This window comes from Tauraco erythrolophus, chromosome 3 (genome assembly GCF_009769465.1).
Source record: "Tauraco erythrolophus isolate bTauEry1 chromosome 3, bTauEry1.pri, whole genome shotgun sequence".
Classification (NCBI taxonomy): domain Eukaryota; kingdom Metazoa; phylum Chordata; class Aves; order Musophagiformes; family Musophagidae; genus Tauraco; species Tauraco erythrolophus.
In genome coordinates, this window is record NC_141467.1 from 53800403 (window position 1) to 53822894 (window position 22492).

At 39.3% G+C, this 22492-nt stretch overlaps 1 protein-coding gene across 6 annotated transcripts in view; it reads right to left on the reverse strand.

The window, feature by feature from the left end:
* Positions 1 to 21730, reverse strand: part of SS18 (SS18 subunit of BAF chromatin remodeling complex) — a 42716-nt gene extending 20986 nt beyond the window's left edge. For all 6 annotated transcript variants that reach the window (XM_086608632.1, XM_086608630.1, XM_086608627.1 and 3 more), the window contains exons 1-4: positions 21652 to 21730; positions 18437 to 18513; positions 17041 to 17125; positions 4675 to 4828 (exon numbers count right to left, since the gene is read on the reverse strand). In XM_086608632.1, coding sequence (XP_086464758.1) covers positions 4675 to 4828; positions 17041 to 17125; positions 18437 to 18513; positions 21652 to 21720 — 385 coding nt within the window. In that variant the 5' untranslated portion in view covers positions 21721 to 21730. The remainder of the gene's footprint in view (positions 1 to 4674; positions 4829 to 17040; positions 17126 to 18436; positions 18514 to 21651) is intronic.
* Between the last annotated feature and the right edge of the window lie 762 nt (positions 21731 to 22492).

Genomic DNA, 22492 nt, shown 5'->3' on the forward strand with positions numbered 1-22492 from the left:
TGCTAACAAGAAGATGCAGACGAAAAAGATAACAATGATCAAGGAACACAGCTACTGAAAGCCAACAAAGAAACAGAGAATACATTTAAGAATGTTTACCCTCTTGCCCATTTCAAGACACCTTACTGAAATTAACACATAAGCTTATTTGAATCAAGGAAAGCCAAAAAGCAGTTCACTATTCCTGCAAAACAAGGTGAGCAGAGATTGCTGAATTATACAAAGGCAGATCCACCCCAAATACAGATAGAAGAACTCAGTGAATAAAATTATGACCATGACAGAATTATAGATGCCTATACTGTTCCCTCTTCAACACTGCCGAACCCTGTAATAGTGAGAACGTGGAGACAGTTTAATTCTGAACAAAGGAGCTCATCTCTAACCATGAGATCAATGATCAATGTGTTAAAGTAAAGCTAAGGTGAAGAAAGGCTCCAGATTGTAGCGCCAAGCAATTATTGCAGGACTGCTAGAAGACTACTTTCTTAATTTCTTTCCTAAGAAAAGGAAGGAATACACAGGGTTAGTGCCAGAAAGTCAGGGCCTGGGAGTGTTTTTGTTCCTTTTGTTTAAAGGAAGAAATTGTCAAGAAGAGATTTCAAAGAGCGAGCCAAGCACACTGTGCAAGTTTTCAAAAACTGGTAATGTAAGAAGCAAAATGGGGAAGGCAAAATCCATCACAAGAGAGAAGAAGCTGAGAAAAAAAACCAACAAAATACCTTCTCTATAAGGCTGATTTACACTTCACATCTCCGGTAGTACCAAAACAGAAGAAAGCACTTGTAAGAAAAAGTGGCACATGAATGTCAGGCATGCATATGTTCTGAGATCAAAATCAGGTAGTTTGTTAGTCAGAAACTAGAAGACAAGGACAGAGGAAGTGCTAAGACCATAGTATCAAAAAATACTGCAAATTAAAAATAGGAAGAACACACTTTACAAATATTTTTTTTAATAGCTTGCCAAAATACTGCATGGAGTTCTCCTGCAAGTAAGATCACAACAAGTGATTTTTTTTTTTTTTTCATACAAATAAGGGAGATACGGAGAATGCAGTATCAATGAAATATGAATGAATGAGACACGAAGTGCGTATTTGCTACTAAAATAACTGTTTTAAATGCTATACTAATTAGATTCTGTGTTATAACAAAGTTAGTGGAATAAGTATCTATCTTGACCATAAAGAGAAGTTCTTTTTCCTCTTAACCACTTATGAACAGTATCTTAGCTCCAAAAAGCTGTAAGCCAGCTTAAGTACATTTGAGACTACATCTGAAGGAAGGTAAGACGACTTTGAGGAATTTGTTGGTAATACACAAGCACCTGTTATTCAGGAAGGTGGCTTACCAGTGCCAGGACAAAGATCAGAGAACCCTACTGCTAGTCTTACCTTTCAACTTTATATATATGATAAAACAAGCTCAAGAAATCTTGGTAGAAGATCACATGCCACCAGCACAGCCCAGTTGATAATCTCCTTTCAAATCCAAACCACCTTTACTTTGCATCACACAAACTCTCAAGCAATGTAACTCTTCAGACAGTAATTTTTTCAGGGGAATGGGGAAGAGAATTAAAGGGGAAAAGGGAAAGACACTTGTGGATTGATATAAGAAAAATTTAATAATAATATAAACTTAAAAGTAATAACGATAAAATATTAATATTATACAAATATGTATATATTTTAAATATATATAAACAAGTGATGCACCATATAATCGCTCACCACTCAGTGACCAATGCCTGGCCCGTCCTGGCAAATGACTCTGAAACAGGTAAGTCCTGACACCACAATCCTGGATGAGTGAGAGGCCCAAAAAAACCCCCCAAGAGATAGAACTCCAACAGACCAAGATTCTGAGAGAGAGTCCTCAGAAGATAATATCAAACTTCCTGGTCAACCATTACCTATATACTAGGCATGACGTTGCATGATATGGAATACTGCACTGGCCAATTTGGCCCTCAACCCTAAATCTAATTTCAGACCATAAAGGGGGTGTGTGCTTTGTCCCAGCTGTGCTTCTCCTAGCCTGTTGTGCTCCTGCACACCGGCAAAACATGGGAAGCTGAAAGGTCCTCACTGTCTCAGTACCAACTATAAACATCAGTGTGCTGTCAACATTCTTCTCATAACAAATCCCAGACTAAATCCAAAACACAGAGCTCCTCTAGCTGCTAAAAAGAAAAACTAACTCTGTCCCAGTCAAAACCAGGACAGGTAAAAGCCATAATCTGTCACAGATACAGATAACATTCAGTTCCACCATAGTATGAAAAAGGTTCATCATGACTGTCTTCCCTGGTAAGAGGATACAACACTCATTTATCAATGGATGCAATTAAGGGCCTCAGCAGCACTTCAGGTCCTTTATTAACCAGAACACAAATATGAGAAAAATCATTCTTTGCCATTTAGGTAACGTGACAGGCCTACAGGAGAACTTTAAATCAACTCATGCCCTGACCATCACTGGCAGTTCTTTTTATCCTCCCATTTACCGTTCCACCTACACTCAGTCCTGTGGATACCCCTACTCAGATAAGGCCTTCCAGAAATCCTTAGCTGACATTTTTAAGAACCTGCATTTTATTTCTTTCGGGCTGGCCAACTCGTGCGTGTCAACCCTGTGTCTCTTGGTTTGCACCTTAGTGACTTTATTCCTTTTGGACAGATTATTTCTTCAGATGTTTAAGGTTTTGTATCTGGCTTCTATTACAAAGCATCTACATAACTTTAGAGTAAGCGCCCTGTAAACAGAAAGCAAATGCATACACTGCAGAAATTATCACAAATACATGTCTATGAAATGCACAAAGGCTCACATACAGGCAAACTAGCAAACACTTAAATAATCATTCAGCTATCCACTTAACAAGATGATTCTGTTTTCCCTTCTCTAATGCCTAACTATGAAATTATTTTAGTGTGCCTTTTTGATATTAGAGATGCCCTCATCCTAAGCTGTTTATCTTCACATCCTCAGAGACAACTCTAAACAGAGAAGGGAAGGAACAGACATTCAAAAAAGGGAGTATGGTGGAAGAAAGGCTAAATTAAAGCTTAGTTGGAAACTGTATTTAAGTATCTGTCTAGGTTAATACCAAAACAAACCTATTTACCTTTCACGTATTTTCGTAAGAGCTCTTTTCTTATTCTATCTAATTACAAAATATGTATGTTTAAGGAGTGACTTTTCTCCCCTGTGGCTCTGCAGTGAAGTCATTACGCTCACATTGTGACTTAGTAATCCTTCTCCTTGCAAAAGATCATTATAATAACAATAATATGATTACACTAGAGGGTCAAAGAGACTGATTTGTGAGAGGCAATGCTATTCTCCATGGGAGGTGATGGATCTTAGATGGATAGAGGACTCCACAACCAGAATATCTCTGCCCTACTTAGGGAGCAGCATATATTGCTCTTTGCACTTCCAAATGCAGACCATGACCAACACGAATGATGAAACTAACAACTTCTCTAGATCTTTTATTACACTTCTTACACACAGTCTCTGGAGGCTATTCAGCTACTCTTCTCAGAAAAGCTGTCACTAACACTATCAGGTCCATTTTATCAAGATTTGCACAGAAATTAGAGACACAGCAATTGTATTTTTTACTTCATATTAAGTTTTGCATAGTTATTTACTGTGTTTGCTGTTATGGAGCTTATCCCTGAGACCACTGAGAGATGAATTTTCAAAGATCTTTTGACAGCAGTTTCCTTTCTTGGAAGAATCAATACCTTGAAGAGCTATTGTATGAAAAGTTCCTCCAGACAAAAAAAAAAAACGTGAAGAGGTCCTGAACAAAAGCAATCCTGGGAATGCAATTTTAAGCTGAAAGCCAATTCACATGAAATAGGCAGTATGACTTTATGAGTAGAAATTCTGGAAAACAGCCTCTATATAAAGAAGCAAGCTTTTCCAGGGCCTACTCCACTCTGATCTGACTGCTAAAGGGAATAGTTACCCTAAAATCAGTACTGGTAGGTACCATGTGGAATTTTATCATCTTGTTTCACTGCTTTGTTTCTGACTTCCCAAGCACTTTTATTTTTATTACAAAACAGGATGGCATAAAAACGGACTTAAAATTTACACCTAGAACAATAATCTGGAGGCCCTTTCTTTACAAATCCCTTATGATCCAACACATCTTCAATAATAAAGAACACAGAGGATTAGTGGAAGCTGGATGACTTTCTGTATAAAAGCGATTTTTTTTTTTTAAACATTTACCCACATTCAAAGCACTCTCTTAAAGACATATCTATTTTATTATTATCTAATTATTTAGCTACGATGATTTCACATTATCTTTTTATGGAAGGATTTGTGTTCACTCAGCCACAGGCCAATACCTTTCCCCAATAAGCCTTCTAAAGCCAGCTGTACTGCACGGTTTCAAACAGACTAAATTTAGCCAGTTCTGTTCATCAGAGGAATGCTGTGTGTCAGCTACATCAAAGCCCAAGGGCAGCCTGATAAACACTGAATACAGGTCACGTAGCTCTGTAGCTAACAAACTCTAAGAGAGCTTGTACTCAGGGGCATTCAAAGCAGTTTTGTCATCAACAATCTAGTATCCCTTGAGCCCTCATGTCGTTTCAGTTGCCAGGCAACACTGGTGTTAATGTCTTAGAGGAGAAAAACTTACCAGGCATCTGGCCGTTCATCTGGTTCTGCATGTGTGGTGCAGGAGGGCCCCCACCTACCATACCATCTGAAGACATGTTGTGCGAGCGCGGAGGTGGGGGAGGGCCGCTCTGACTCATCCCTCCCGGACCCATAGGCATATTCTGTGTGGGTGGCTGAAAGGAGACAGTTTAGTCAAACACGAGAAGCAGTTAGTCTGACAAATATATTATATGTACATGTGGTACAGCAGTTGCCTATATTGTTCAGCAGGGTATGAAAGAAAGCACTGAAACACATTTCTTGCTCTTTCTGATACATTGAACTCCTCCCAGTATTAATTTTGGTAAAATGTTTTAATATTTCAATTGATTTTACACGAAGTATGACATGCAGACAACACCACGGCACCTTCAAACACTGCTTTAACATTAAAAAAAACACCCCCAAATCAATGCCTCATTAAAAAAAACATATCTGAACAGTTTAAGATTGCTGGAGTCGCTCCCTCCCACACACACACGCGCTTTCCTTCAAAGCAACATTTGTTGAACAGAAAAATAACTCTTCCACAGTAATTCTCTCACATCAACAATTTGTTGCCGTTGACAGACCTTGCGCTGGGACAGAACAGGTACAAGGTGAGATGAAAGCCTCTGGATGCTCATAGACTAGCAGAAATTTGCAGCTGGGTGTGGTAAAGCGTTGGCGCTCCCTTCTCCCCTCTCTCCCCCAAGTTCGTAATTTCGTGCCAAACACCCCCCGCAGACTGGCAGCACATTAGCGCTGGCCTCCAAAGGTCCAGAGACAGCTGCCTGGAAAGGATGTTTTTGGCAAATTTCCTAATGAAATTGTGAGGAAAATAACTGAATAACCTTGAGAGTTCAAAGAGGGAGAACAAGAAAAAACAGTAAATACAAGGGGGGATTTACTATCAGGTTCTACTCACGGCGGTGTAAGGAGACGCAGGAACTGCTAGTAGCCAGCTTCGCTTTCCTATTAAAAACACCTCCGAGACCGTACAATCCTCCTCACGCACCTCAGCCAAGTGCTCTCAGGGGAATAAAAACCGCCTCTGTGAGAGTCAGCGCCTGGGTCCCTGGCTTTTGAGGACCCTCTCTGAAAGGCCATTAACTATTAATGCAAAACCATTCCCATGAGACAAGCACATGTGTATTTTTCAACGCTTCTCTTCAAAGAGAGAACCAAGGGGGTGATCCCTAAGTTCCTGTCTATCCCAGCCACCCTTACACCTATCTCTACTGATCAGGAGGTTCATAACGACAAGATGTAGTACAGTAGAAAGAGTAACCCTTTCCAAAGCAGTGTAAGTCAGGACCTCTTTTTGGCCTTGGAGGTGGCAAATCAGGGTAATACAGAGACATACATATTCACTTGCCAGGAGGAGGGTGGGAACAGTATTAACTTATTTTCTTCACATTTCTTCAAATACCTCAAGCAAGTATAATTCTTCCTGCAATATTTTTAAAAATTCCTAAAAAAAAAATTAGTGAAAGGCGCTTTTTCCAGCAGGAAGAAGGAAGGAAGGAGATGAAGAATAACAAGCAAGTAGATGACTTCTCTGACTAAATTTCTTTTTTCGTTTCCTCATGATGAGAATGACCTTTTATAAGCAAATTTATTCCTCATTCTATAGCAGAAGTGGTAGAACGGGGAAAAGTTAAGAGTGAAAGGCAGCTCTACTTTCTGAATGGTGTGAGTAGAATGATGCTCAATTTTTCTTGATTGTCTTGCCAAAGAAAGGCTGCTTCAGCTAAGTCTGCCTTCCCTTCACCTTCAAAAGCTAACTATCATCCTACTTTTGCACCTAACAAATTAGCCAAAAGCAATATACAGAGAAACAAAACAAAAAAAAAGAAAACAAAAAGATTATTTTTATTTAGAAAGTATTTGTTGGAATTCCAATAGATTCCAAGTATAAATCACTAGTAAATCAAATGTTCGCACAACATGCTGATAATAAAAAATACTATAAAGTGCTAAAAATATCAAATCATACCGAGGTTTTACCTATCCCGCAGGTGTTATTGCACAAACATGGGCATGCTCCTATGCATGGAAAGATGGACAAAAAAAACTTCTAAGGGTTATTTGAAACAAAAACTATATATTTCAACTCTGAAATTTATTCTGTACGCTTTCAAAACAACTATTGTTTACAATTAAGACAAACACTGCAGTGATCAAAAAACAGCGTTGAGATCACAAACATTCAAGGACAGGGAAAAAAGTATTAAGGATTTTAAAAAATCCCATTTGATAGAAAAACCTGCAAGAGACTTCACAAACCATGGGGAATTGAGAGAACTGAGGGAGTAATTAAAGACACCCAAAAAGGTACTAGCAGAAAATAATTTCGCAAGATGAGCTTCTGGATATGGAAATAGCCCAAAGACCTGTGTGAACCCGTTTCAGATTCTTGAGAATAATGCAAGAAAAACGTCCAAGCTGTTAACAAATTTAATCTTTCATTAAAATAAGCTACCCCGTAAGATGACCAGAACATAGCGAACACCGTACCTCTTTTTTATAAAAAAAGTAGTAGGACCAATTCTAGGAAGCATAAAACTGTGAGCCTGTTCCCCAAGCTACAAGGAAATTGATGAAAATAATAAGAGTATTATAAAATTCCAAGGATAATAAAAATAAAGATGAGTTACTACAGTGTCAATATAGGGAAGTCACATCTTTCTAATCTATCAGAAATTTTCAAAAATATAATTAAAACCCATTTAGCTATGTATTTAACAAAAACTTCTTAATACAAGCTTTTTTATAAAGCCTTTTGAAAAAATACGTTGTCCAGGGGTACAAGCTTTCACTGATCAGAAACTGCCCAAAGGGAAGAAATAAGCAATAACCTTATACAAAGTCCAAAGAATAAAGGAATATATAGAGGTCCCCTGAAAATATTTGTTATTAAATGTCAACATTTGAAAATATTGCAACAGTAATTACTGGAAACTGTGGAAGAATAAGAAGAATGGTGCCAGGTGAAATTCAACATGGATAAATACACAGCAATTGCACTGAATTTTGAATTGCTTTCTTCAGAAAGAGGAAACTCCCATTGCAACTAATCCGAAAAAAAAAGAACTGACCACTACACAGATTGTTGGGAAAAAATAATTTTAAAATGATCCATAAAAAATATTCAAAAATACCTATGTTCACTTTTTGACTGTCTACAGTACTTGATATACCAAGTGAGGTACAATATGCAAGAAAAAAAATGCCATGGCCTTTGTGATCATGATACATGTTCAGTTTGAGGAATGCAATTAGAAAAAGATACTGTAAAAGCAGAAAGATTCAACAGTCAGGCAACCAATCACTGAAGACTTTGAATGCTATCACCTGAAACAAGTCAAAAACGATAGATATTTTTATTTTTTGTTTTACATCGAAAGGAAATGAGCATAGGACGGTATGACAGAAGTACAGTTTAATTTATGATACATACAAAAAGTAGATCATCCAATTTACGCTTTAACAACAAAGAAAGCTCCAGGAGAATAGTCAATAAACTGAGGAATAACATTAAACATACAAGAAACTGCATAAATCACATAAACCTGAGGAATTCATCAACATGAGACACTAGAAGAAAGTTTAACTAAGATTCAGAGATAATTACACATACACATATGCAATAAAAGCAGTTACATAGGGTATTTTAAAAGTGTGTTATAAGCCTTCGTGTCAGGGTCATAAGTTAATCACTATCTGATAGTAATTAAAAAGAAATGCCTCTTGCAGATATAATTATTCCTCAGTGAAATTCCTCCAGAGCATTTTTCTTCTGGTCAGAGCCAGAAGAAAACCAGAAAAAAAATTGGTTTAGAAGGGAAACTTCCTTATTTCTATTATAGTTGATCCAGGCTTTTACAGGTGATAAAGCTTCTTTTGAATTATATTCAATTTAAAAACAAAACAAAACACTCACATTCACAACACTTAGATCATTTAACCTTTTTTGTTCTTTACAGAAGTTAAGGAACTTGACCATCCTTAGTAATATGCACTATGCATACTAAAGACCTTTTAAAATACAAAATGACAAAACAATATTCAAAAGCCCAATACTAAGAAAATAAAAAAGAAAAAAGAAACCCCTCACCCTTCATGAAAGGAAAAGTTACCCAACATGAACCCTACCCATTCAGTCTAGATATGAAGAATGAAACGAACATCCAAATGCAGTTAGGTCAACAGAACCAAAGGAAAGGCTACTTCCCTCCTTCTGCTTGATGAATGACAGAAAGGAATGGAAATTAAAATCACTGACGATTTTATTCCGATTATGAAGTAAAAAACATTCAATATTTTACTGTCAGTAAAAAGTAAATTAAAGAATTAGAAGAAAGATGTTAGACATGGCTTCACTTAAGAAACACTAATTTTTGGCTCACTTCCCCAAATGCACAGATTACAATTTATAGCCTCTATGAGCATTTAAAATTTATCAGAGCATGAAAAAAAATTATAAGCTATTTTGTTCAACTCTGAAAATCTGAACTGGGAAATGACTGAAAATGACCTGCAGTTGTAACCAAAAAAAAAAAGAGACAATGAAAAACAACACATTAGATTTAAACTGACAACTTTCAGCAAACAAAATCCTACAAAACCCAAAAGTTATTTGAAAGCATACACTTAAAACAGTAGTCAAGGTGGAATTGTACACCTGGAACTTTGATCTATCATCTCTTCTCTGCCCTACTTTGTATTATCAGATTTTTCTTACCATCAATAGCAGGTTGAAGGATTTGTTTATGGAACATTTATTTTTATAAAAACTGAGGTGGAATACCAACTCAATCATCAATAGAATATAAAGGACAGAAAATACTGTTAAGCACACTAAAACACAGTGTTGCTAATCAACATAAATAGCAATAGATATTTAAAGTACACTACCAAAACCAGAATTTTCTTGGAATTCTCTCATAATAATTAAAAGCTACATGGAATACAAACCCAAAAGCCTTCTGATCTTTCTAAAAGAAGCCCTCACTCAGGATTTAATCAATCATCTCTGTTTTCAGTTCTCAAATACCATTTTCTGCAAAGCAAAATATCCCATCCCAGGAGGCACCTGCCCTGTTAATATCACATTGCTAATATCACAGCACCTGTCCCAGTCTCAGAGAACACTACTCTGCTGATAGGTGCTGATGGCACCTGCAGAGTACTTACTGAGGTGTCAGACTGGGAAATAAGATCGTAAAAGAATACATTTTTGAGATTTGAAAGAGGCGAGATTTATATAACTGGGTTACGACTCTTCTTCTACAAGATGCAGGGTATAATGGCATAGATCTTAAATATATCTTAAATTAAAAAAAAAAAAGAACCTCTATCAATTCTCAGCAAGTGTAATATTTGAGAGTAAGGAGGATTTCCACATGAAAAACATTCACAATCATGTCTAAATAGCTAAGCTAATTACAAATTTAATTTGTGCTCTCACTTTTGGAGTAACAGTCGTGACACCAGCAGTAAAGAATTCTAAATTTAGAATGACAACCAGTTTCTAAATCTCAATTTACATCAGCGTCTTCAAAAAATCAGAGAAACTCTGACTTAATATTTGAACAAAATGTTGTAATAGTGCATAATGTAATACTTAAACACTTTGTTTAAAGAGGAAACTGGAATCTTCAGTTGTTTCAAACTGCATATATCACTATATAAAAATATTTCACTGTACAAATATTCTTTAGCATCATCTTAAACAGAAAATTTAACCCTAAAATACTTAACGTGCACATAGCAATAGCTCTTCTGATACTTAAAAAGTAATCACACAAAATTCTTAACTCTTGATATAACTAGAAATTATTTAAATCAAAAGTTAAATAGTCTAGTACAAATTCAGATGCTTTTATTTTAAATGACTAGAAATACATTAACTGTGGACACTAATTTGGTGAACACTGAGCTACAGAGACCAGACAACTTCAGAAGTACTCTACAATTCCCCCATAAAATACAGTTCCCATCTGTCCTCAAAAGCAGGAGCTTTCTTCTCTATAGCTGTTTACCTCCAGTCTCTTTGGCTTTTAAGAAGGTTTAATGTCTGGTCCAATATTTATGGGTTTTGCTTGCATTTAGTAACCTTAGAGAAAAATTCCAGCTAGAAGGCCTTATGTAAACTCAATTAAAGCAGAAAGAATCCTGCAGAACCCTCAGAGCACTTCATTGGAGAAACAGCAAAACCATACAGGGTAAAGACTCGACATCTATGTTACCAGGCTGCCTGGTACAGCTCTCAGCAAACTGTTTAGGGTTGAAATAGGTATTTATTGTGCAGACACTGTACTACAGAGAGGCAAATCACATCTTCAAGTATGAAAGAATTACACTTTAGACCATACTCCTAATTCAAACTGGCGGCTATTTTTACTGATTTCTAAATCATCCACAGAAGTTAGCAGGCAATAAGTAGTTTTTTTGTGTACAGTGCACTAGCTCCCCATGTGGACACACCTGATCAGCAATCATGCAAAGCAGCTTACAGAAGTTAGAGTGATCCTCTTACTTAAAGTGGAGTACATTCATGGTCTATGAATTCACTCCTGACATGCTAACAACTTAAATTCCCATATTCTGATATTTTTGTTAGTAGAATTGTTGGCTTAAGAAGCTCCCTCCAGCTGCTCTCTGTTTCCCAACACTACCCTTTTGGTTGTGCCAACACAGCCATTTACACAGCCCTGCAGTTAATCTGAACTAATCCAGAATGAAAATATTCCCCTTTCCACCTAATTAATCCAGACTGATTCTCCAGATTGGTTCGTCAAACAACAACTTCAAAACATCACACAGCAGAATTGCAGCTGAAGAGAGTATGGCTCTGGGTATGTCAGCATAACTATTACCATCAAAAGGAAATCTTGTCAAACAACAGTCAAATTTCTTTCCAGTATTTAAAAGCCTCTTTGGAGTAAAACAAAGAACCTGGAAAAGCAATTTTTATTATAAAACCACATCATATGTGGATAAACTGAGGATCTACAATCTGAAAATTCTTTTTAAAATGCAATGTACCCAATTCTCTTTTGCTAAAGCAGGATGACACTATCAGCCCCAAAAGACGTGTATCAGCACACAGACTGATGTTGTTACAAAGATTCAATGAATAAGCTAGGGAAGAAACAATCCACAAAATTTAAATCACAGCAGTTTGGTTGTTTTGCCTTTAAGTCTTCTAAAAAGCCTGTACTACTGAATTTTACAACATTTCCTTTTCGTAACAAGTAGTTTTTCAGTTTCCTGGTCTAAGCAATGGGAGTGTCCCTTCACGCTTCATCAAAAAACAAAAAAAAAAAATCTGAGTAGCTATTTCTAAAACTTTTAATATGCCATAACCACATTTTCACATACAAGAAACACGCAGGCAGTCAAGAGTATTCACTGAGAAGTGAGAAGGCAAACAGCATCTAAAGACTCAAAGAAAGAAAATGGATACAGGTGATGATGTGCTGGCATTGGAGCAAAGACAATTAAGTGATACAGGCACACTAGATCTCTCTGTAAGGACTTACACAGCTAGATCATAAAGCATTGCTTTTATGACTGGTTATTGCAGTCATACCTAAGAACTAGGCTACTGCCAGCAATAAAGAATTAAATCTCATCCCTAACAGACCCGTAATGCCATGCAACTTCAGGAAAAGTCTTTGTTCAAAGTGCTGAGTCTGAGATCACTCAAACATTGTGGTAACGCTGAATTCTTAGAATAACGTGTTGTAACATGGACCTAAATGTCCCACATTTCCCATTCTTTAGCGACAAAGCCTAACTAACCATGGGCTAGAGACTGTTGCCTAAGGAGGTTTACCCCATGTGCTTCTTCCTCAAAAACACAGGAAATGGTTTTTGCTATGTAAGATAAACATGGCAAATAAAAAGGTAGAGTATGAAGAGATGGAGGAAGGAACAATTTAAGAAATGATGTTCTGCAGGCCCAAATAGATCAGCTTTTATCAATTATGGATTTGCACTAGCTCCATAGTTTCTAACAACAGCACAGGAACGTGAAGCTTAATTTCTTTCACCCAGCCCAGCCACAGTCGCTCCACTTGCCTTTCATTTGAAGAGCAGCAGGGAAGTTGCTCTTTTGGTTAAGTTACTCTAACATGAAATTCCACACCCAACAGAAGCATTCAAATTTCTTGTTTGAAACAACACAATCACCATTAGTGACACGGTCTAGAAATCCTCCTTGGAATGCAGTTGTATAATTATGGTGAGTGTGAATGCAACATCTTTCCTCCCTTTCTCAGAACTAATGTTTCTCTTTTTAAAAGTCTTCTAGAAATCACTACGATTTTTGAAAACTGTTTAACAAACATTTAATCAGAGTAATTACTCTTCAAAATTCAAGCTCCACTTCTGACTAACAGCTCACTTGCCTACTGACAGGAAACACTCAACCTTTCTTTTACTCTGTTCTCTACAAACTCAGTTTACAAGTAGTTGAATTTGAGCTTGGCATGAACTTGTGTTCTGAAAGGCTAATGCACAATACTATACCATACCGCTTTGTGTATCTGCTTTAAAACTAATTTAATCAACACACTAACACTCAATATACACGGAATTAAGCCAGAGGTTTAAAGACCAATGCCAGCTGCGATCAGCAGGAAAGCAGATACCGCTAACAGATTTTCTGCTATACTACCATAGATATCAGACTTTCCCAGGCATTTGGCACATAATCAGCCAAGAATTTTACTAATTTAGGATTCCTCTCATCTTCAGTAACAGGAGTTTTATTTGCAAATTTTATTTTGAGCTATTAAAACTGAGGCATGCTTGTATTTCCTGGATGTCATCTTGCTTTTTTCAAGAAAAGCAGTATTCAAGACAATTCAATTAACATATATATTCTAGACAACTTTTATGTTCAAAATGAAGGCTACTAAAAAAGCAAAGTGCACTGCTCAGGTTCCTAAGACTCAGTTTCTACAAACTAATCACATCACAAGAACATTAAAACCATAGATTGAACATTACCCATTTGAAAAATACCAAAGCGTATTTAAGATCATAGGAGACTTCCCACTGATGGAGTAAAATCATTCTTACATTGAAGACTCCTATTTAGACATTCAAACTCTGCAGCTTTTAAATCCAAAACAAATTCATCTTCCAGTAAGGAAGTTGAAAAGTTTTAGTCAGGTGCTAGTACTGATATTTATGGTTCTGCCTCCCGAAACAGTTTCTTTGGAAGTAATCAGCATTTCAGTGTTTGTTGATGTTGGGTGTTTATAAAAAGTAATCACCATTTTATATAGGAGTGCTTTGTAACTAAATCAGCATGAAGTCTGCCTTGATCTGTGTGACAAGTTTGAAACTAGACTGGGAACAGCATACATTAAGGGATTTCACAAGTCCTACAAAAAGCATTAGTTTTGAGAGAAGTATTTCAAGCAAGAAAAAAAAAATCACTTTTTTATTAAGAAGTTTATAACCTTTCTAATATTATGAAATTAAGAAAAACAATTTAATGCGATGTGCGCATTTTTCTACAACTCAGATATCAGTTTTCTTGGAAGACACTTCAGAGTTTAGCTCACTACTGGAAGAAACTGGCACTTTCAATGTAAAAGAAAACTGGCATGTTATAGAAGCATGTAATAATCAGAAGCATTGACTTTCACCACCTTCTTGAAACACACAGTGAAATCAAGTGCTCTGCATGCTGGCAGAAAGCAACTTGCATTATGTAAGAAAAACTCTAAAAAAAAATAATCACTTTTTCTGTGTTTAAAAAAACCCACAGTGTTCTCAACCAAATAATTCCTGCAGACCTCACTATTTGCCTGTTATAAAACTAACGCCAGAATGACAAGACTGGAGCACAGGACAAAAGTTCCACTCTACTTTTCCCAATGAAGCGATGGTCATAGGTTGTTTTCTCATAAATATTTAACAAAATGAAGACCTACGGGAGAGGCAAAAGGATGTCCAAGAGGAAAAGGTTTGGGGTTTTTTTATTTCAATAGTTTGCAATGCCTTTTTATCAAGAAAACAAAAAATAAAAGTCAGGGAGGAGAAGATGCCTGTTTTGAAGGTTGAGATTTAATATGGTTAGAAACACGTGCACACAATACTTCTCTACTATTTTTTGGAGGTTCTCTTGGAAGTCCCAGTAACAAACTTTAATTGCATTTTTGCTCTCTACAGTTCAAGAAGATTAACATCTTTTGCTGCTGCCTCCTGCAAAAGTAGCATCATGAAAATCAAAAGAATGCAACAGTGTTGTGTTCCTCACCGTACAAAGTCCTATTTGGGAAGCTAGTTTATCCCGTATCTTCCAGATATGAATAGATCAGATATAATCCAACTTCAGAAGCTATCCAGACTCAAGCTCTCCTAAGTTATGTGAGAAACCACTGCAATGGTAGTATCATAAAGTTGATGTATTTTACTATTAAAAATAGTAGAAGTTTACACACACAGAGTATCTTGCTCCATATTTAACAGTTGCCACCCACAACCCTCAAATTTAGTAAGACTGCTCAACAGCTGACATAGAAGCATGGTGAACAGAAACATAATACTTCCAAGTCAGCTTGAGCGTCATCAGGTCTTTAACTGAAAGCAAATAAAAAGAGTCTGAAGTAGTTTATCTTGCATTGTAAAAAGCAGCAGCTCACATGTTGCCAAATTCTTCTGTCCAAAATTTGTTGGGAAGACAGAAATAATTTAAGTAATATTTTTCTAGAAACTGCAACAAAAGTCATTTCATCTTGATTACATTATCACATTTCAGGCAAATCTTCAAAGATTTGACTTGGTAGGTCAGGTAAGACTGAACATCTCAATTTCATTTTATATTTTAGTTTGAAAGAAAACCCAAGAAACTACCTTTTTATTCCGCTCTCAGCTGTACAAAAGGGACTCTCTCCACCCCAACAAAAAACACTATGCTATTTTCCCACTAATATGAAATATTCCTTACATTCAAGATCAGAAACGCATTTCAGTCTTGATCTACAAAAAAGTCTTCCCTGGCCTTATCTTCATTTTCTTTTAAGGAGAGAATGTCATCACATTCAACCATAAGAACAGAGCTGTTCATTGGGGACTAGGATAAGGTCAAATTCATTTCCAGTTGTCATCAGAATCAGGATATGAATTAGGCCTCCAAAAACCTATTAGTTGAGTAATACACACAGTCCTTTTAAAGGTTTCTTTCCCTCCCTCTCAGCTACCAGCATGGATTTATAAAAAGAGAAGCCTCTGCAGGCACAACAGGTTGGACATAATGTAACACTGTTTCTATAGTCCTCTAGGTACCAACTTGAAAGGATGCTTCGCTAGTAGCAATGATTGGAGAACACTTCTCCAGAGACCAAAGAAAAAGTAATTCAATTTCAGTTGGTGAAAACTAGTATCTAGGAATGGCTGTTTTATAGACATTCTTTTTAGCTTCATATTACAGAAATGAATCAAGACTATATTAATTCAAGAAAAAGTCTTATTACCAAAAAACAAAGAACTTCCTTGTGCTACTCACAATGAACTCCCCAAGCTTTTCGATTAACACAAAATGCAAACAGATAGCAAGCTATTTTAATGTTTGTTGTATCTTTCCTTAACTGCTCCATAAACAACAGAAAGGGAGAAAAACTGGAGGTATCTTATAAAATAGAGTTCAGGAATACGGATTCAGAAAACTCTGGTTTAAAAAAAAGATGGCAAGTATTTTTTAAGAAATGCTTCATTTGTAAAGCAATGCAGTGTTTCAAGTTAAGCCTGTGCAACCTTATTTCTTGCATATTATTATCCACCTTAAAAAAAGGTTGGTTTCTGATCTGACACAAGAGAGAGGAAAACTAGACTCACCTAGAGTACAGAAAAGCAGACAAAGATTTACCCAGTCTCATTCCACTGAGGCAAAAGAACAGATGACATCACAGCAAAAAATAATAATAAAAAACCCACTCAAAAAAAAATCCCCACCCTTCTACCTTTCCCTAACATAAGAGGAAAACCAGTACTGTTAAAGGAGCTGACTAAGAGCCACATCACTAGAGGTCTTAGCTGAAAAAAAAAACCAACACTACGACTATCTATGAGACAGCCTACATAACCTGTGCACTGCGCGCCTAATTCAGAGTATCAGTCTTCAGTTAAACAAGTCAGATTTTGAGCAAGACGTGAACAGTGAGACTAGTAAACTCCAAATAGAGCATGAAGACACACCGCATCGTGTGTCACTGTACAGTAAACGAGAGGCTAAATGTAAGGCTGTTGCCTCAAACGCTTTTGTGTGTTTTGTTTTGTTTTTTCCTCTCCAGGAACCCAAATTAAATCTATTCCCTGTACTGTTACACTATTTTGTACTTACTGCTGGTAGTAGAGACTGCATATTCTGGTTGGAGTCAGCTATAGTGGCTAGGTAAACCAAGTTTGTATGCAGCATCTGCTGGTATCTATCAAAATAAAAGCAAAACAGATCTTAAGCCATGAATATAGTAACATCAGAATTTACTTTAATTCTACATATGTAAAGAAAGTTACCTATGTAAAATAAAATTCAAGAGACTTACAAGAGTACCATTATTAGGAATCCTAAGCCTTTTCCCTCACACTTACCTATCACCCAACCTTCCCCAATGTCTCCATCAAACCTGTGCATGCATCTTCTCTACAACTTCTGTCTTGCTATGGAAAATCTAGAACTGAGTGACACAGTTCTCACCTATTTAATTTCCTGCCCCAAACTAAGCCACCAGAAGACATATGGTGTGCACGTGGCTATTTGGTGTAATTTCCATCACAAACACTAGGAAAGGGAGCTCTTATGTCCCCAGATGCAAGGTACAATAGATTATGTGAATCATGACCATGAACAGTGCAAACATTTCATCAGGACCCTGAGCTTTAAAAACTTGCTATGGAATGATTTTTCTGCTACAGAACCACATTCCAGAGTCTCAACATCCAGCCCACAGTCACAATGACCTGGAAAGCAGGAACATATAACGAATACATAACTATGGGCTTGCAAACAGCTTAATACAGTAAGTGTACTACAATAAAGGTATTCCCTTAAAGCAAAAATACCTACTATTTATGACCTCCCCCCAATCCCCAACTATCAGTCCCCTTAGTAAGGGCTCAACAGCCATACACCATGATATCCCCGTCTGTCACATGACTCTATTTGTCTGATTACAAGAGTGCCACGATCATCCCACGCCAGAAGAGAGCAATGGGAAAATAAGACTCCTTAATAATTCACTTTTTCCACAGTTCTCTCAGGTCACTGTCCAGGGATCCCACCAGACAGCAAGTCTGCATGGGATATTCTGGCAAGTCAAACTTTTAAGACAAGCCTGTTTGCTCTTGGGCAAGTGGTAAGCAGGTATTTTTCAAACATGTCATCAGGAAGAAGAAAGGTCCATTCCTACATGATTTTGCAAGGTTTGAGAAAAAAACTACCTCTTTCCCCAAGTGTAATTATGATGCAGAGGAAAAAAAGAAATCTTGGTTAGACAGTCCCCATTTTTACGGCCATCATCATCATGACATCAACCTGCAGTAGTCAAGTTGCAACATTTCAGTGACAGAAGTGATAGTCATAGAGCAAACAGAAAACTCAATTTTAAGTGTAGCATCTGCAGCAATACTTTTCTATTCTTCACAGTGCAGTTATCCTACGAGGTGAGATAAACAACTCAAGAATCTTGATCTAGATGGAAATTCACCCAGTCCACAGTAAATTTGGATTAATGTCTTACTGAGAGCATTCAGATGTCTTTCCTTTGTTCTGATAGTCCATTATACACTGAATAAGATGGTTATTTTCATCCAACATCTGAAAAGATAAAGAAGAAGTCTGGAGTAAGTTTCATGAAGTAACTGAAGATAAATTTGAGTCTTGCTCCTCTTCTCAGAGTTTTTAAAAACAAACAATAAATAAAAGTAGTATTCCAGAAAGTTCTACATTAACCATTTATCTATAGAACACTCTTCTGCTCCCATCTACGATTAGTTTTACAGTTTTCATTTTCAGGGTTTCAAGTCACTATTACAGTTACATTTGTGAAGCTTCCCATTCAAAATACCCATGCTTGTTGCACACCAAGTTCATACGAAGTCTTCAAAGTCTTTCACTTCTTTGTTTTATCTCTACCAAGAAGTTTACTTAAAAATTTATGCCTCAAATTTCCCACCTCCTTCTAAAGCCCACAGGTGTTCATAAATTTAACAATAAAAGGCAATGAAATTACTATTGATAGAGAGTGACCTTACCAGACAGGTTTGTTTCAAGGAAATGCATTGGAAAGCTAGGCCATATTTACATTAAGAATCTCTAATGAAACTGCACTTTATAAATATTCTGTATAACGAGCACAATAGATCTATCACACTTAGAAGTGTCCAGGAATACAAACATACGTGAGTTACTTTTGTGGCAAAAATGCCATGAAAAATCATGGGAAATCGCAGGTCTCATGGCTTTCTACAAAAAGCGCAGAAATTCAAGGCGTTCCAAGCTCCATAAACAGGAAAAATATAATCAAGTCTGGTTTCCCAGAGCTGCATAACCCTACACTCATTTCTTCTTAACCACTGTCCCTGACTCTGAGTCAGCAGAACCATGGCTAATCTGAGCTACCAGCCAAGTTACTCAAGCCAACTGAATTAAGTGTAAAATTTACTATCAAACAGAAAAATTTGCATTGATTTATCCCTTCATTTCCTCTCAGTGGAAAGCTATTTAGATCCCTTTACCCAGCTGCTGAATTTCACAAAAATAATAGGATCTTAACCATCTCCAAGACTCTTTCCTTCTTCCAAACATAGCTGACATTACGCAAAAGGCTCGTGCTTCTACAAGTAAAGCACAAACAGTGTTATTACATCACCTTTATTTCCCTAGGAATCCAACCTAAACAAATTCTATAGGGAAATAAAAAAAAAAAAAAAAAAAAAAAAGAAAGAAAGAAAGAAAGATTAAGTACTGACACTTTTTTCTTCTGACTAATTCGTCCCTACTATGAAAAGGGTATGGAGTCAGAAACCTCACATACTCCACTCAGGACTTATATCCATGTAAGAATGAGCCAACTAGCCAAGTCTTCCTAAATTCAAACCACTAATTCACCAGAACTAAGTAGAATGATCACTGAGCAATTAGTTTGCCTGAAATTGCTGGACCTGGAACCACTGTCATTAAGCACTAAACACAGACAGAACTCAGTTACTGTCTGAGCCTCAGAAACTAGGCAGAACTGTCACTGCACACTCTGAAGAGGATCACAAACATACTGCTACACAGACACATTTCACAAGTACTGACATCAAGTTTTGCAAGAAATACAATGATCGTTTTCACCAGAAAAAATAAGGAAAAAGGAGCTAATGCCTTCAATATCAAAGTCTAATACAGCACGTGCCAAGGCTGCCTTGAATCAGGGCCCTCCTCAGAATGTCTCCCACCTTCCAGAGGAAGGCAGCAGACACTTAGACCTTCAGACTTCCAGTTAGATGGTTACATTCTTCACTGTCACCATGTAAGCTGGACCTCTTTGGAGGTTAAAAAAAGGCATGCTAGGGCCAAAAGGAAAGTAAACAAAAAGGAATACAATTGCATCCTAGACGGGGCTGCAGGCACTGTTTTACACAAATTTGATTGAAAATTGAAATAGTTATTTGAAAGAGTTATAAACACCTACCATCAAAAGAGAGTTTAGTTTCCAGCTGGATGAAAACACCTCCAGGGCTTCTGACAGCTTACATACATTACAAAGATTCTTCAGCTTTAACTATACTAGGGTTCTGCCAGCACACCACCATCAAATTAATGGTTTGACTACAGCACAAGAAAAAACTTAATTGTCTATATTCTCCATATGCACCTCAGCAACCTGAAGTCTCTACTGACTGCCTTTAGGCAGCTTTCTACCCAGTGGGTATGTATTTTTCATCTACACTTCTCAAGCAGACTTCTGCTACAGTACCCTGCAGGTCTGTTATAACTCCAGGGTCTTCTTTCAGGTCCCAATTCCTGCAACACCTAACTTGTCGACACTCTCATTCTTTACCGTAGGTTAGCTGTATCTATCCCAAAGGCTCCTACACAAGGATCTTGCAGTAATTTGAAATCTGTTTGATTCATAGCTATTTACACTGATAACAGTGCGAGTCTTCAGTTAAGTTTCTAAATACCATCAAATTACCAGTGAACTTGAACACGCTCCTTTGCTTCTGTCGATACAAAACATCCTGGAACATTACAAATCCTATACATGCTTTTCTTTGATTGCTTTAGCGAGTTAACTTGCTCCCTCTCCCAAAAGCTTAAACGGAGTTGCTGCCATTGGCTCCGATCATAATGTTCTTCGCTAATAACATTTAAAGTTTAGGGGCTGCCTTGCTACTAGGCAGACCAAGTTCGGGAGCTGTAGCGGCCGTTCCCCCGCGGAGGCAGAGCCCACAGCCAGGCGGGCTTTAGGAACAACCCGACTGAAGTCCCGACTTACAGACACCCCTCACAGGAAGGAGTTACTCGACTCCTCCCTCTCCCCACCGTGCCAGGCCGAGACTTTACGGGTCAATTCGCGTCCGCGGCGCCGGGTGAGCTCGGGGCAGCCGGGACGCCCCCGGGGCCATCTGCCGTCCTCGCCCCGGCCGGCCCCCACCCCCGCCCCGGCCTCCGCGCCCCGCCCCGCCGCAGAGGGCACAGCCCGCCCGCTCGGCGCCTCCCCTCGGCCCCGGGACCCCCGCACAAGTGCCGAAGTACAGGGAGGCAGCGCCTCAGCGACCACCGCCACCGCCGGGCCGTGCCCCGAGGGCGGCCCGGTCGCTCCCTCCCGCCGGGGCCGGGGCGCCGCCACCCCCTTCCCCGCGCAGCCCGGCGGCAGGAAGCGGCTATGGCCCCCGGGGCCGGGGCCGGGGCTGGGGCCGGGCCCGGGCCCGGGCCCAGACCCTCTTCTCCTCTCCCCCTCACCTTCTGGATGGCGGCTGGCGTGATCTCGCCCTTCCCCCGCTGCCTCGGGGCCGCAAACGCCACCGACATGTCGGGCCGCTGCCAGGAGCGCCCGCCACCCGCCCGCCCGCTCACGCGCCCCGCGGAACCAGCGACAGCGGGAGGCGGCAGCGATCCGGGAAGAACGCTGCGCGCGGGGGGCGGGGGCGGCTGCCCAGCGGGACGGCCCATCCCCGTCCCGCCGGGGAAGAGCCAAGGAGGAGCTGCTGCTCCTCCCCTTTCCCGCTGCGAGGGGCAGCCCCAGTGAGGCCGCGGCCGGGTCGCGCCGCTCGGCCGAAACAACGGGACCGAGGGTCGGCGCTGCACCGTTTAAGCATGATCTCCCCTTGTCACGCGACCCACTCGGTCACCCCTTTCCCTCCGCGGCGTTGGTACGTTCCTGCCCAACGCGCCTCAGCGCCGGACAGGCAGCGAAGTGGTACGGCCGGCGGCGGGGGGGGTGGGAACGCTGTGGTGCGCGCGTTACGAGGGACGCGCTGCGCCTGTGCCGAGCGGGGCGCTCTCCTCCCCCCTCTACCCGCTGCGGCAGTTGGTTGCACCCGGGCAGCCCGCTCTGGCGGCCGGGCCGGGAGGGGCGGGCCGGGCAGGGAGCGAGTGAGCGAGTGAGCGAGTGAGCGAGTGAGCGAGTGAGCGAGTGAGCGAGTGAGCGAGTGAGCGAGTGAGCGAGTGAGCGAGTGAGCGAGTGAGCGAGTGAGCGAGTGAGCGAGTGAGCGAGTGAGCGAGTGAGCGAGTGAGCGAGTGAGCGAGTGAGCGAGTGAGCGAGTGAGCGAGTGAGCGAGTGAGCGAAGGCGCCTTGGAGAAG